Source organism: Megalobrama amblycephala, linkage group LG18, assembly GCF_018812025.1.
Source record: "Megalobrama amblycephala isolate DHTTF-2021 linkage group LG18, ASM1881202v1, whole genome shotgun sequence".
Taxonomy (NCBI): Eukaryota; Metazoa; Chordata; class Actinopteri; order Cypriniformes; family Xenocyprididae; genus Megalobrama; species Megalobrama amblycephala.
The window spans coordinates 16,079,773-16,096,449 of record NC_063061.1 but is presented as its reverse complement, the minus strand read 5'-3'; the positions used below and the strand labels follow the sequence as shown (position 1 = coordinate 16,096,449).

The window sequence follows — 16,677 nt, the reverse complement described above, 5'->3', positions numbered from 1 at the left end:
TCATGGGGAAGACTGCTGACTTGACAGTTGTCCAAAAGACGACCATTGACACCTTGCAGCTGGAGTCAGTGCTTCAAGAACCACTACACACAGACGTATGCAAGACATGGGTTTCAGCTGTCGCATTCCTTGTGTCAAGCCACTCTTGAACAACAGACAGCGTCAGAAGCGTCTCGCCTGGGCTAAAGACAAAAAGGACTGGACTGCTGCTGAGTGGTCCAAAGTTATGTTCTCTGATGAAAGTCAATTTTGCATTTCCTTTGGAAATCAGGGTCCCAGAGTCTGGAGGAAGAGAGGAGAGGCACACAATCCACGTTGCTTGAGGTCCAGTGTAAAGTTTCCACAGCCAGTGATGGTTTGGGGTGCCATGTCACCTGCTGGGGCTGGTCCACTGTGTTTTCTGAGGTCCAAGGTCAATGCAGCCGTATACCAGGAAGTTTTAGAGCACTTCATGCTTCCTGCTGCTGACCAACTTTATGGAGATGCAGATTTCATTTTCCAACAGGACTTGGCACCTGCACACGGTGCCAAAGCTACCAGTACCTGGTTTAAGGACCATGGTATCCCTGTTCTTAATTGGCCAGCAAACTTGCCTGACCTTAACCCCATAGAAAATCTATGGGGTATTGTGAAGAGGAAGATGCGATATGCCAGACCCAACAATGCAGAAGAGCTGAAGGCCACTATCAGAGCAACCTGGGCTCTCATAACACCTGAGCAGTGCCACAGACTGATCGACTCCATGCCACGCCGCATTGCTGCTGTAATTCAGGCAAAAGGAGCCCCAACTAAGTATTGAGTGCTGTACATGCTCATACTTTTCAGTTGGCCAAGATTTCTAAAAATCCTTTCTTTGTATTGGTCTTAAGTAATATTCTAATTTTCTGAGATACTGAATTTGGGATTTTCCTTAGTTGTCAGTTATAATCATCAAAATTAAAAGAAATAAACATTTGAAATATATCAGTCTGTGTGTAATGAATGAATATAATATACAAGTTTCACTTTTTGAATGGAATTAGTGAAATAAATCATATATGATAAATCATATATAAATCATATACAATATATATATATATATATATATATATATATATATATATATATATATATATATATATATATACACAGTACAGTCCAAAAGTTTGGAACCACTAAGATTTTTTATGTTTTTGAAAGAAGTTTCGTCTGCTCACCAAGGCTACATTTATTGTAATAATATTTATTTATTGTAATAATATTTCACAATATTACTGTTTTTACTGTATTTTTAATTAAATAAATGTAGCCTTGGTGAGAAGACGAAACTTCTTTTAAAAACATTAAAAATCTTAGTGGTTCCAAACTTTTGGACTGTACTGTATATATACAGTATATATATATACACATGTCATCATATTGTCCAGCCCTAAAACTTGTATAGTTCTTGTCAGTGTTTATTTAAAAACACCCAATTAAGGTGAAGAATATAAGATAGTAAATGTTTAATTAATTAGTTGTCAATACAATATCTAACGATACAATTTATAGGGTATGATTTTTGCCCCAAAATCCAACATTTTGAAACAAAATGATAACTGCAAATCCACATTTCTCTGCCTGGAGTCCAGTTGTTTCTGTGAATTACAGCAAGCCATTTACTTATTTTTTCTGTAGCTTTCAGCAGTCTGTAAAAATATACCTCAGATTTCTTGCCTTTTCAGAATTTTTAAACAAGGTTTTATCAAGCCAACATTCTTGACAAAATTTGCTTTTCTAATTAAAATTAGTCTTTAAATTTCAGTTCATTTAAGGGTTAGTTCGCCCCAAAAAAGAAATTTCTGTCATTAATTACTCACCTTCATGTCATTCCACACCCGTAAGATCTCCGTTTATCTTCGGAACACAAATTAAGATATTTTTGATGAAATCCGAGAAGTATATGACTCGTCCGTAGACAGCAATATAATCACCACTTTCAAGGTCCAGAAATGTACTAAAGATTGTTAAAACCGTTGACGTGACTGCAGTGGTTCAACCTTTAATGAAGTGACGAGAATACTTTTTGTGCGCAAAAACAAAACAAAAATAATGTCTTTATTCAACAATATCTTATTTTCTGTGTCATTCTCATATGTTGTTTATGTCCAGCGCTTTCAGGTTCTACATCAGAACGGAGTCTCATTATTGGCTGGCTCCTGCGTCAGCATCACACGCATGCGTCGTGCTGCTCACGTGTACAGCGTTGACCAATACTGAGCCGGCATTCGGATGTAAACACAGAAGCCTTCACTGTTGTTACTTCGGCAACTATTTAAGGATAATGACAGGGAAGAGAAGAGATTGTTGAATAAAGTCGTTATTTTTGTTTTGTTTTTGTGCACTAAATTATTATCTTCGCTTTATAAAATGTAGGTTGAAACACTGCAGTCACGTCGACTGTTTTAACAATGTTTTTAGTACCTTTCTGGACCTTGAAAGTGTTGATTATATCGCTGTCTATGGACGAGTCATATACCTCTTGCATTTCATCAAAAATATCTTAATTTGTGTTCTGAAGATGAACGAAGGTCTTACAGGTGTGGAACGACATGAGGGTGAGTAATTAATGACAGAATTTTCATTTTTGGGTAAACTAACCCTTTAATTCCCCTTCCTTACATCCAAATTGAGGAATTGAATTGTGCATGAAAGGCACTGTAAATTCAGTTCTAAATGATGCACAATCTCGCAACAGTTTAATCAACATATCATGTAACCAGTTTTTATTTCTAAATCAGTTCACCATTCTCATATTAAAAATTTGACTAAAATGTCTCTAAATATTGATGTGTATAGATTCACAAGCATATGACCACTGATCTTTATTGAATCTTCATTTCCTGTCTCCTAGGCTCCATCTCCGTCAACGGCCGTAGCGTGCCCTTCTCCACCAACGAGGGCAGTGAGATTCTCGATCTCGATGGTGAAATGTATCTGGGAGGTCTGCCGGAGGACAGCGGCGGTCTTCCTCTCCCGCCAGAGGTGTGGACCGCCCGCCTCAGGCTGGGCTTTGTGGGTTGCGTGCGGGACCTCTTTGTAGATGGGCGCAGCAAAGACCTGCGGCGTTTGGCGGAGCTTCAGAGTGCTCCGGGTGTCAGCAGCTTCTGTACAAGGGAAACACATCGGAGGTGCAGCTCCGAGCCCTGCGCCCACGGAGGCCGCTGCCGCGAGGGCTGGAATCGACATGTCTGCGACTGCACTGGAACTGGATATCTGGGCCCCAACTGTGAGATGGGTAAGGAAAGTAGGGCTTAAAGCAGTAGGGAGAGAGGATTAAACATTGGATTACTTCTCACCAATGAGAGCATTCTCATAAAGAAGTGCAAGGATCCAGTGCTTTACTCATATCATTTTATATTGAGATACAGCTCTATTCATCACATCCCACCTGCCTAGGCCTTTGTTTGCTGTTGCGGTGTTGTTTCTAACTCTCTCCTGCCCTCTGCTGTCTGTCACTAAGAATAGCATTGTGGCCACCCAATGTCCACTACAGACATGTTACTGGTGACTCAGCAAGGGTACACATACACTTGAAGCAATACTTTAGTAGTTTGCAGTAGTAAGTAACGTAATTGTTATACTAATATAAGGGAATTAGCATTATTGATAGACTGAGTGAATTAACAGAATGATATTATTATATATTTATTTTATTACTTCAGTGTAACTCCATGAAACATGTGATAATAATGATAATACTACTACACTGTAAAAAAGAATTGTTAGATTAACTTAAAAAAGTAAGTTACCTGGTTGCCTTAATTTTGAGTTCATTGGAATTAAAATTTTGAGTTAATACAATGATTGATTTAATCAACAGAAGCGCAAAATATTATGTTATCTGAATCACGTTAATTATTTAAGTTGATTTAACAAAAGAAAAAATGTTGTGATAACAAGTCATGAAAATATTTTTTTACAGTGTACTACTACTATTATTATTATTTTTTTTACATTTAATTTGTTTAATTGAAGTTTATTTTGATAAATGTTTATAAATTAAAATTTTAATTTAACTACAATGACTTAATAGACAAATTAAAATGTAAAATTTTACTTTAATTAATTTTTATAATTTTTGTTACATTTGTAGTTATAATAATATAATAATAATAATAATAAAATTATAAGTTAAATGTAAATTAATGTAAAAAAAATATATTATTATTTAAAACTACATTATAACTCCATAAAATGCATATTAATAATATATGGGGATATATGTAACAAATATGAACTATAGGTCCAAGTGGGTCAGCAGAAAGATCCTTATTTTTGAGAGCTTGTTTTCTGATTTACTCTTGTTTTTCCTGCTCTCTCAGAGTCCGCAGTACTGAGTTATGACGGCAGCATGTTTCTGAAGATCCTGATGCCTCACGCCGTTCACACTGAAGCTGAGGACGTGTCTCTGCGCTTCATGTCACAAAGGGCTTACGGTCTGCTCATGGCCACCACCTCCAAAGAGTCCGCCGACACCCTGCGCCTGGAGCTAGACGGAGGAAGGGTCAGACTCACCGTCAACCTAGGTAACCTTTCACCGCTGACCTCCGAAAGTGAGACACTCATAGAACAAGTCTGGGGTCGCTCCCAGAATGCATTTCACCCTCATTCCTCCATCTTTATCTCTTTCTTGACACTGTCTCTCTCTCTCTCTCTCTCTTTCTTCCTCTCTCACCTTTGCAGCCTTCAATGGCTAGCTTTTCTGCAGCTTTCAGAGCAGACAGCCAGAGAGACCAACCAATGTAGTTTTTTCTTTAGAAGACATATTGAGTCATACTAGGGGAGACAGAGGGGAAATTATCATTTTCATCATTTTCAGTTTTCCTACATTTTTGTAACTGCCATCTTTAGGTACAAGAAACATATGATCATAATATTGAAACATTTACTGTAATATATATATATATATATATATATATATATATATATATATATATATATATATATATATATATATATATATATATATAAGGGCATAACTCAAATCAATAATATGATTGCTTTAATGCTTAATATCATTATTTAATTTCTATTATTTTAGTTGTCAGGAAAATGCAATTAAAGTAAATGTCTTAAATGGGATTTCCATTCATTTAAAAAAAAAAAAAAGGTTTAATCATTTTATATGTATAAAATATTGTGATTACCTGATGGGAAAATAATTCCTTGATCGATAAAGTCTTGAACTAGATGCTTTTATTAAATAATTTTGTTCATTAAATTTCATTACATATGTAATAGATTCAGACTTATTTTATACTGTGTACTGTTACTAGTATGACATTTGTCCATCAACTTCACAGCCATAATGAAATATGACATATTAGCTATCATCTGATGTTAATGTTAACTTAAATAGTAAAAGATGTAAAAAAAACAAAAACAAATATTAACAAATGAATCTTATTTTAAAGTGTTAGCATTTATATATATATATATATATATATATATATATATATATATATATATATATAGTATTAAGTAACATGAACTAACCATGAGCAATACATTTGTTACTATATTTGTTCATCTTTTTTAAAAATCCAGCTGTTCATTGTTTGTTCATGTTAGTTCACAGTGCATTAACTAATGTTAACAAATACAACTCTTGATTTTAATAATGTATTAGTAAAAGTTGAAATTAACATTAACAAAGATTAATAAAAGCTGCATTAGTGCAGTTCATTATTAGTTTAACTAATGTAATTAACTAAAGTTAACTAATAAACCTTATTGTAATGTGTTACCGAAATAATAGATATAAGTTTCATTTCAAAGACAAAATGTGAAAAGTAACACAATCACGCTTCTTTTTTTGTTTTTCTTTTTTTTTTTTTTCAAGCAGAAAGAGAACTTTATGGATCATACGCTTGAGTAAGTGTTACCAGTCTAGCTTATTTGTGATGGAAGAAATGTAATTGCCCTCTGATCTCCCCCACCTTAAGAACCATATTGTAATTCTCTCACTGTCCTCTCAGCTCAGGCTCCTGCTCTGACGGCAGACTGTGTCTGTTTGTACAGAAGATTACAGACAGTTCCAGTCCACAGGAGAGTCGAGTCTGAGCTAGTCTTTCTGTCTTAGAGCAGTGTGACAGTGAAACGGGTCCCTGGCTGTCTGTGGTCACTCTTCTGTAGCGGTTGACAGCTTGAGAGTTCACCACAGCCAAGAGTGCTCGCACTATTCAGTAGGATCAATTACCCCCCCACCCACACACACACACTTAATATTATTGGTAAATATCTTAATGCCATGCTTAACAATGCCTTCATAATACAAACTTTGAATGATATTCTCAGAGATTCTTCTGTAAGACAAAATTTTCAAGAGATCAAGTCGTGGGTTCATAATGATTTTAGTGGTGCTGTAAAATTAATATTAATAATGATGATTTTAATGTATTTTTTTATAGACCCTTAAGTTTTCTAATGAATGTGTCTTTAGAATAAAGTTGCATTCTTTCCTTGTTTCTTTACTTCATTTAAACTTTTGTTTTATTTGTTTTATTTTTGTGAATCTATTCAATATGGCCATGATTCAGAAACTCATCATCAGACTCATCAGTTTCTTTGAATGGTCATTCAGAAATGTATTAAGATATTTTATTCGAAAAGCATATGCAGGTATACTGCCATTCAAAAGTCTGGGGGCCAGAAGTTTTTTTTTTTTTTTTTTTTTTAATAAATTAGTATTTTGTTTAAGATAATGTTTAAGATATGTAATGTCACAAAAGACTTTTCTTTTTATCAGATCTTCATATATATATATATATATATATATATATATATATATATATATATATATAGCTTTGCATCACAGGAATAAATATCATTTTAAAGTATATTACAATAGAAAACAGTCACTCTAAATTCTAATATTTTGCAATATTACTTTTTTTTACTCTGTTTTTGATAAAAAATAAATAAATGCAGCCTTGGTGGGCTTAACATTTAAAAAAATAATCATACAAATCTTACCAACCCCAAACTTTTGAACAGTAGTATAACATATGTATTGTTATATTGGTTAATGAAATTGAAAATATCATTATCATTCTCTGTTTTGTTCATTTAATAAATAATTTCTAAGTAGATTGTTAACAAGCCTTTATCATATACAATATTCGGCTGTGTTCCCCCCTCTGATTTATAAAATCAGCATTTTAAGCCATTTCAGAGCAAGGCTGATTTTTTTATATATATATATATCAAAAGGCTGAAAAATATGGCATTGTATATTTGTTTAGCCCTATAGGTGACCTGTTTTTTAAACAGAGCATGAGCTCTTGGCTGATGGTGCAGATTGCCCTTGCCTACAGTCATAATGGCACCACCCACATACAGGAAGGAGGCAAAGCACAAGCTTAAATCCAATGTTTTCTGTGTATACAGTATATATATATAAATTGCCAGGTGTCACAGATCTGGTCTTGTCATCACATAGATTCTCAGATGTGCTGTCTCTCGTCCTGGGATTGTGGGGTGTGGGCACTTGTAGAGAGGGCCATTCTGACTCTCACCTTGTCCCCGGATGGTTGACTCTATGCCAAAATTGTTTGTTTGTCTGCAGATTGAACCTTGAAGGATGTGGTTTTGAATTTTAGTTTCTTTTCCTTTAAATCTCACCATCTCACTCTCTTTCCCACCAGATTGTATCGGGATAGACTGTAACCTTAGTAAGTGATTCTTTTATCTGCAATGCTATTTTTGTCTCTTTCTCTCTCTCATGCTCTGCCCCAATTCATCCAAAGTTTCTTCTCCTCCCTCGTAATCCTGTCTTCCTGCACCGTTAACACAGATTTTCTTTTGAACATGTTCCCAGTTGGCATCCCTCTCTCTTTCTCTCTTACTCTTTCCCCAACACCCCCCCACCCCCTTGCGTTCCCTCAATCTCAATCTCTTTTGTTCCGCAAAATATGCCGATTTGCTGCGGTGTTTGAAATTAAGCATAACCATCCCAACAGTTTCCATTTCAACACCATATGTTTCTCACTGCTCCTCCAATGCTCTAGTCTGGTTCATGTCCCTGTGGGACTCTTTTACATTAGGAATATACAATAATAAACCATATAATAAAAGGAGAAATCTTCATTTGCCAAATCAGGCGTGAGGTTGAACATTGCCTGTATTTGAGCAGTGTTACATCCATGTGTTGGGAAACGGTGCAGTCCTCAGTATTAGCTGTGCAGTGATTCTGAAGGTAAGTAGTGTGAATGGGATGTATGAGACTAAAGGACTGTGTGTTTGTGTATGTGTGTAGCTAGATTTGGAAAAAAACAAAAACAAATTGTCTATAGAAGTTAGCTAAATCTGACAAAATCTTTTAGGGATGTCCTCATTTGGAAAACAATTTATCAAAAATTTGTTTTTGTTTATTTTATTTTATTTTATTTATTTATTTTTAAAGGGTAAAGTTAAGGTTCGTCAGTAGTACTGTTTATATTTATTAAACTACTCACTGGAATACTTTATTAAATTATGTGGATCTACTTATCATTTACATTAGCTCACAGATTCCCAAGGGTCAAAAACAAAACAAAACATACATTTTTTATTTCATATATATATATAGACACTGTAAAAAAATCCCAGTAAAATTTACGGTAAAAAAAACGGCAGCTGTGGTTGCCAGAACTTTACCGTAAAAAATACAGTAGCAACGTAAAAAAAAATCTGTTAAATTTACGGTAAAATAACGTATTTCATTAACTGATATAATGTTAATTTACCAACCTAATGAAGTACTAATATCTGTTTTATACCTTTATAATACACTGACAGTCACCAAACACAGTGGTGATAAGAGTCACATGATGAATCAAAGTTCATCACAAGCAGATTTTCCACAAGCTGAGAAGGACAACACTAACATATAGAAGGTGCACACAGTGTCATTCACACACACACTAAACACCATCATGGTAACACACATGACATTTTAAAAATGCAATAAACATTCATTCAACAACATTAGATGTAACATAAAACCCTAATGTACATAACTGATTAGAAAAAAATGAGAAAAACTAAGAAGAAACTAAGAGTTATTTCAATGAAAATATATCAAATGTGAAGTGCCAGGCAGGGAATTGTGGGAATGTCAATTTACGGTTTTTCACTGTAAAATTTACAATGAATTGTTATTTTTCACTTCCAAAAACTGTGAATATAACGGTATTTTACCATAAAATTACATTAAATGTACCGTTAGATCTATTACAGTTATTCACCGTATATAGTACGGAAACTTTCTGTAAACCAATTGACAGTTTTTCACCGCAGCATTTTTACAGTCTTTTACTGTTAAAATCACAGTCATTTATATATATATATGCTTCCATTCAAAGTTTGGTGTTGGTAAAGGGTTTGTTTTTTTTTTTTTTGTTTAGTTTTTGAAAGAAGTCTCTTATGCTCATCTAAGCTGAAAATATTGTAAAATATTATATATTATTACAATTTAAGTGAACCGTTTTCTTTTTTAGTATATATTTTAAAATGTAATTTATTCCTGTGATAGCAAAGCTGAATTTTCAGCATCATTACTCCAGTCTTCAGTGTCACGTGATCCTTCAGAAATCATTCTAATATGCTGATTTGCTGCTCAAGAAATATTTATTATTATTATTATCAATGTTGAAAACAGTAGTGCTACTTAATATTTTTTTTATGGACGCACCTTTCAGTTTAATGTAAATTAAAATATTTTGTAATGTTATAAATATCTTTACTGTCACTTGTGATCATCCTTGAATGCATCCTCACTGAATAAACATTTTTTTTTTTTTTTTTCTTACTTACCCCAAATTTTAAATGGTTGTGTAGGTAGCTAGGTAATAATGTAGTAGTATAATGTCAGCTAATATTGGTACATTTATTCTTTACTTGGCTTTATACAGTATAAGCATTTATTTAACTGAGTAAAAATGTGTGTTATTGGATGTGTTTTGTTTTGGTTTTATGAGTATATAAAGAAAATTACAAGGCAGTATGTGTCACATACAGTATGTGACTTCATCCTCTTTTTCCTTTGTTTGAGGATTAAAGCTTTTTCCATTTGCTTAAGAAATTCTAGACTACTAAAATGTGTGCCACATAAAGTATTTACATGTAAATTAGGCCTATAATTGTGAGATTTGTCTCTCTAGTACTTCATTAGTCATGAGGTAGTAGGTGTTTGTGCTTCAGGACATGGTTCCCAAAAAGGCATAAAAACCTTTTGCGTAGTGAAATTTTTGACATGTTCACCATTCAAATGCGTCATCAAAGATTGTTCATACATCTGTGATAATGACTCAACAAATTTGGATTTGTGGAATGTTTTTCATTATAAATGAAAAAGCATGATGCATCATGTGCTTATTTAAAATAAAATAAACTGTAAATCCTTTACGCACAACATTTAAACAGTAGGCCCACACAGACTTTGCAACTGTTTATTTATAAAGATACATATTCTGAGCTCCTTTTGTATTAGTGTGTGAAATATTTGGCTACTTTTTAGCTATCAATTACACAATATTTAACAGAATTTCACAGATTTTCACAGATTTTGACAGCATGCACTTGTGGCAAAATGTCGATTTCCTCAAAATATTTTCTGCTTGTCCCTCCTTTTCTTTAAAAAAAGCATGCATGTTTTAACAAAAAAACTGCATGTTTTTATAATATTATAAGCTTCACGTTTCTGCTTATAAATCCTGCCTCAAACAAACCTTATACTGAAAATAATATATATATTTTACCACTGCTGAAGTGCTGTATTGACCATTAAGGACTGGAACTTTCCTTTTCTCATTAGCATATCATGATTTCATTCTCAGTTTCCACCACCAGGTGGCAACAAACACCATCTATTATAACATCACGATTGTGTCTCAAGCAAGTCTCAGACTCTGCAAGTGCTTTTTAAAGGACTGAATCTACAAATCATCCCTTTTTAGGGAAACTAACATCCTTGTCATCAAATATGTTAGAAACTAAGGATTTGATGACGCATATTAAGTTTTATGGCATGCCCGCTATTTAGGACCCAAGAAGCCATTTATGCAAAATGCTCACGGGATGATGAATCTCTGCTTGGTCATATGTGGATAAGTACATTCATAATCGGGCGAGCATGACCATTTGATATGTTAACCTGTGAAAGTGTTTCGCAGTCCCCTCTACGCTCTCAATATTAACTCGATGGGTATGTCAAACATATTTAGACTGATGGAAATTTTAATGACAGTAAAATGTTAATTGACTTTTAAATAGACAGAAATGCTGGTAGTTAAAGTAAATTATACCCAATTAGGGCCCTCTGCCATCTGTTAGAAGTCTATTTTTTCTCCTCACCATGATGTGCATTTTAAACAGTTTAGCAAGGAGTAGTCATGAATACGAAGCAGATTCAGATGACGTTACAATGCAAAAATCTCTTATTAATATTAAATTAACATTAGGTTTTGGGGAATAATTGACATTTTCCAGTGCCTACAGCTATTCATCAAAGTTTGATATAAAGATCTGCATTATATCTAACATCTAGCACTGTTATAACTTCTATTCGCTTACACAAACAATTTGTATTTGTTCTCGAATCATTTATGCTGTCGCAGTTTCATCCGAAGTGCTGAGTAATACGAGGCCGAGCCGAATCGACACATGCGCTCTTAGATTTAAAAGCAGGGATGGGCAACGATTTAAATTTAATTAACAAGCTGCCAGAAGGTGTAGAAAGACAACTCCCCCTCGCTCTGCCTCCTGCTCGCTTATTCTGTTTTTTTTTTTTTTTTTTTTTTTTAGAGCTGGAAGAGCTAATTAGAGGGATGAAATGACACCGACGCATTCCAATGCAAAGAATGTCACACATACCTGGTTGTTAAGAGTTTTACTTCCAGTTACTGTATCTACAGTAAAGTGTGATTTTAAGCTGCAAACATATTATACGAAATCATCCATGAGACGTTTATCAGATTCCGAGTGCTACAACACCCCTACAAATAGGCTGACGTTGTTCCTCGGAGGGTCTGTTGACTCCTGCAGCACCAATTAGAGTAGCCAGCAGTGCAGTCTGAGGGGCTTTGAACCGCCATGTCAGGCAGTAGCCGCTCCGCACGATGAAGGCTGAGGCAGCTGCATCGGCCTGACCCATTTTTCCACGCACACCCCTGCCACCTCTGAACGCGTGCCAACCGGGGCCGCAGCGGCCTGGCAGCAGGCGCGTCTCAAAACCGTTACTTTAGCTTATTATCGGCGAGCGTTCACTGCCGCTGATTGGTTTCGTGTCGGTGGTTGGACTCTTGAGGTCTGTGAGGGATTTGGTGTGTGTGTACTGTCACTTTAAACCTGTGTACCGAGGCACAGTGTGGTTTTGTTCTTCGGCCATAAAACTTCTGAGCCTATAAGATGATTATACAAATACCCAGGGCCAATTCAATTTCCTTTCAATTCAGTTTAAGTATAATGCGTTTGTCTCATGTTACACACAAATGCTCAGGCATCACCAGTCATTCTCTGTTTTATAATGAGCAGAACTGTTTTTCCAATTGTTTTTTTTGTTTTTTTTTGAAGCAGTGTTTAAAGACTCTCTTAAAAGTTCTCTTTCAAGTCTTGCACGTGAACGGACAAATTCACACAAAAATGCCTGTATTGGCGAGTATCCTAGCAAACGTAGTCGGTTATGTCTTAAGTGAACGTATAACAGTCGAGAAATACGACGCATATGTAACAGTATATGTGCTGGATCGTGCATTATGTCTTAAAGGGAAAGAAGCCTAATATTCCTGCTGTTTGTGTTTTTAATGTTAATCAAACGACAAATTACAAAGAAATCACTCACTGCTCTTGACTGAATAGCTTTTGTAACTTCAATAATGATTAATCTTTACTTAATTTATACAGTGAAGATAATATGCAGTTATTTTATATTTGATTATTTTATTCATTTTCTGTACCGGAAAACTGCTGCTGTTGCTTGTAGGCACCTATTGTAATCGTTGGCGTTCCGTACTCTTCTTCTTCTTCTTCTTCCGCTCTTGAAGTCTATGGCAGCCCATAGAACCGCTTGCGGGAAAGTTGTGAAATTTGGCACACAGTTAGAGGATAGTCTGACCTTTGGCCATAGCAAATTTGGAGTCTCTAACTCAATCCCTCTAGCGCCACCAGCTGTCCAAAGTTGCACTCATGTTTATGCTAATAACTTTTGAACCATAAGGCTAGACAAAATTCTTTTTTCCTCTGATTCCTTGGGTCAAGACGAATCGAATGCACCCTATGACGTCATTTTCCGTCATGAAAATTTTTCCGCCATTTTGAATTTTCTGAAGAACATACTTTTTCAAACTCCTCCTAGGCCGTTACTCCGATTTTCACGAAAATTGAACCAGATCATCTTTAGACCATGCCGACAAAATGTTATGGAATTCAAGCCGATTCCTCAAACCGTTTTCGAAAAACACGCGAATTAATTGTATGTAGTGCTTGCGAAAATAGACGTAAGGCTATATCTCCGCAACGCTTTATCGTATTCAGACCAAACTTGGTACATGTCATCACAAGCATGACCTGAGGCAACATGCACTGTTTTGGCGCAGCGGCACTTACTGGTGCGGAGATATGAAAAATGGCTATTTTTGCTTATAACTACTGTTGGGTTTATTCAAAAATCATAAATTTGGTCTCGTTTGCCGAGTCGAATGATATCCAGTTTTCCCACATTGGACATTTTGACCGTCAGCCATTTTGAATTTTGTGTTAAAATGCTGTATTTTACGAATGCATTAGCGTATCATTACGAAACTCGGTATGTGTGTTTGGCACCATGCCCTGACAATACTCAAAAAGTTTTGGCGCAGCGCCACATTGTGGTCAAAAGTTATAACAAAATTTACAAAATTGCTAATAACTTTTGACTATGTTAACCTATTGTAATGAAACTGGTCTCAGTAGATTCTTCGGGTCATGCTGAGAACATAGATATCAAATTTGCCATAGACGGCTGAACTTTCTGTCTGCCATATTGTTGTTCTTTAAAAACCTACTTTTTCGAACTCCTCCTAGACCGTTGCTCCGATTTTCACCAAAATCGAAACGTATCATCTTCAGACCATGCTGACAAAAAGTTATGGATTTCAAGTCGATACATCAAACCGTTTTCATATAAGGTAATAAATAAATAAATACTTTATTCTCCGGTTGAGCAATAAAAATGCCATCTCCGCACCACTTTTACAACATTACGAATCCTTCAGTACTTGCCATCTCTGAAAAGCCAAGCCAATGCTGATTCTTGTTTTATTATAATCTCTCACATTTTCTTTTTGCCGGCAGACCCTCCTCTGTTCTGCGTTATTTTATTAGTGACTTCCCAGAGGTTCAAGATTTAGTGTGCTCTGTGTCATCCTTTCTTGCTTGTTGTGATAACTAACCTATGCCACTGTAAAACTATACACGTGTCAAAGTAGCCGGAGCAATATTTCTCTATTTACGGATATGACAAGTATTGCACGGGCAAATGATGTATGTCCGCAGAAACCATACCGACTCGTCTAAAATATAAACCCCAGTGACAATTCTTCCAGCATCCCTCTCTCCTCCTCTATTTCTCTTATTCTCCCTCTGCGCAGTACTGTTATAGGGGGGTTTAGCTTGGAACTCGAGCCGAGCCTCGGGTTCGAGCCTCCTTCGAGGACAGCAAGCCAAGTTTGTTTACTATTAACAATTAAGACTGAATGGGCAGGCAACCTTGTGAAACAGCATTAATTACCATCTCATTTGTATTATATCCTGTGAATTGAACTTAGCTCTAAAAATGTTCAAAACATACTTATAGACACGGTTGGGCAAAAATACATCAAAATGTATTTTAAAATAAAATACCAAATACCTTAATTTTAAATGTATCAAAATAAACTACAAAATACAGCAGCCACACCATGTATCAAAATAAACTACTGTATTTTTGTATTTTAAAAATACTAAAAAATACTTTTACAAGGGAGCATGAAATTTCTTCACAAACCTTCCATCAATTGGCCTATTTGATCAATCCCTTTACCATTACACTGACTCAGTTGATTAAGTAAACAATGTTTGATAGCTTTTCTCTGCCAGTCATCCAATAAATCTGACATAGGCAACCAGTTAAAGGCACAATATGTACAGCAGGATTTTTGGATTAAAATATCCAAAAACGACTAGAACAATGTTATATATTGTATTGACTTGTGTTCTTACATTATCCCAAATATTTCCAAGAATGTTTAACTCCAGTGAAATAAGCAATTTTAACCAGGACACGGGCTGTGTCTGTGCTTCGCCTGTCCTCCTGCTTTTATTTTGTAGAAACCATGGAAACACCAAAGATGCATTATATTCCTCATCTGTCTAATAAAACATATTATATGTTTTATTAGACAGATGAGGAACTGTTTGGATTCATTCATCGACACAGAAAACTAATCATGTTATATAGCTTCTTGTTTAAATCTCGTTTTCTTGATTTACCGCGAGTACCGTGTTTTACCATGTCTAATATCAAGCCTCAGAGCGAATAATGCAGAGTAGCATTATAACAACTTTCAACACACAAATGTATCTAATAAACAGCGCTATGTTACCCCACATACGCTTGATCGGAAAAAGTGGAAGCGGTGACTGTGGCATAATAAAAGTTCTGCTGCTCTCGAGACGCGTGTCGCGCTCGTCTCTCATTAGCATTCGCTCCAGCGGCCTCGTTCAGCTCCAACATCACTCGGCCCTGCTCTGCTTCATACAGTAACGTTAATACTCTCATTAAACATATTTTCTGACCGAGTCCGTTCCCGATTCTTTTCCACTGGCTGTAGATGTGAAGATAACACATCCCATGATTTCACAAAATCAAGGATAAGTGACTGAATAAGCGACCTCTAGCGGCGAAAATTTACATATTGTGGATTTAACAGATAAAATATTCACATATCCCTGTGATCTCCTAGATGAAGGTTAGTTTTAAAGTAACCAATAGTTTAATGTTTAACAGTTTGCAAATGACTCATAATTGTATCCTAATTTAGTTACTTGATGTTTGGTAACGAAGGGCCTACTTTGCATCAGCAACACTGACTCAATGACAAACAAGTCATTCATAAGAAGACAACTGATGGCACCTGTATTCGTAGCAACTAGCTTCAAACTAATGAATCATTTGATTGTTAATCATAAATATAGGGGGCTGCTGCTCAGTATAATAGTTTTCAAGGACACATTATGTAAATTGGTAAACTATTTAGCCTAGGCTACTAAAACGAACACCAAAACTTAACATCTGTTCTGAACTCTAATCTGGGCAAATGATTGAGTAAGCACCAATCAGAGGCTGCATTTTTATGTTGTCATCATGTAGACTTCTCACAAAGTATTTTACAGTATTTTAAAACAAAATTTAATTTAAAACACTAAAGAATTTTGATACAAAATACAAAGCCATTTTCATCAACCCTATCAAATACAAATTACAAAATAATATTTTGTATTTGAAATACGTATTTGAAATGCATGTATCATAAATATTGCCCATCCCTGCTTATAGAATGTTATTAAAGCCTTTGTTTTGTTCACAAAATTATAGATCAGTATTTACTAAATGTATATTTGTATAACGAAAAGCAAGGTTGTTTTCTCAAAGGTGCCGCT

At 35.2% G+C, this 16,677-nt stretch overlaps 1 protein-coding gene across 7 annotated transcripts in view; it reads left to right on the top strand.

Moving 5' to 3' along the window:
- nrxn2a (neurexin 2a) overlaps positions 1-16,677 on the top strand; it is a 516,409-nt gene that overhangs the window by 206,264 nt on the left and 293,468 nt on the right. For 6 of the 7 annotated variants that reach the window (XM_048167611.1, XM_048167610.1, XM_048167609.1 and 3 more), the window contains 3 exons: positions 2,873-3,256; positions 4,344-4,547; positions 7,668-7,694. In XM_048167611.1, the coding sequence (XP_048023568.1) occupies positions 2,873-3,256; positions 4,344-4,547; positions 7,668-7,694 (615 nt within the window). The remainder of the gene's footprint in view (positions 1-2,872; positions 3,257-4,343; positions 4,548-7,667; positions 7,695-16,677) is intronic. The other variant, XM_048167605.1, reaches the window with a different exon arrangement.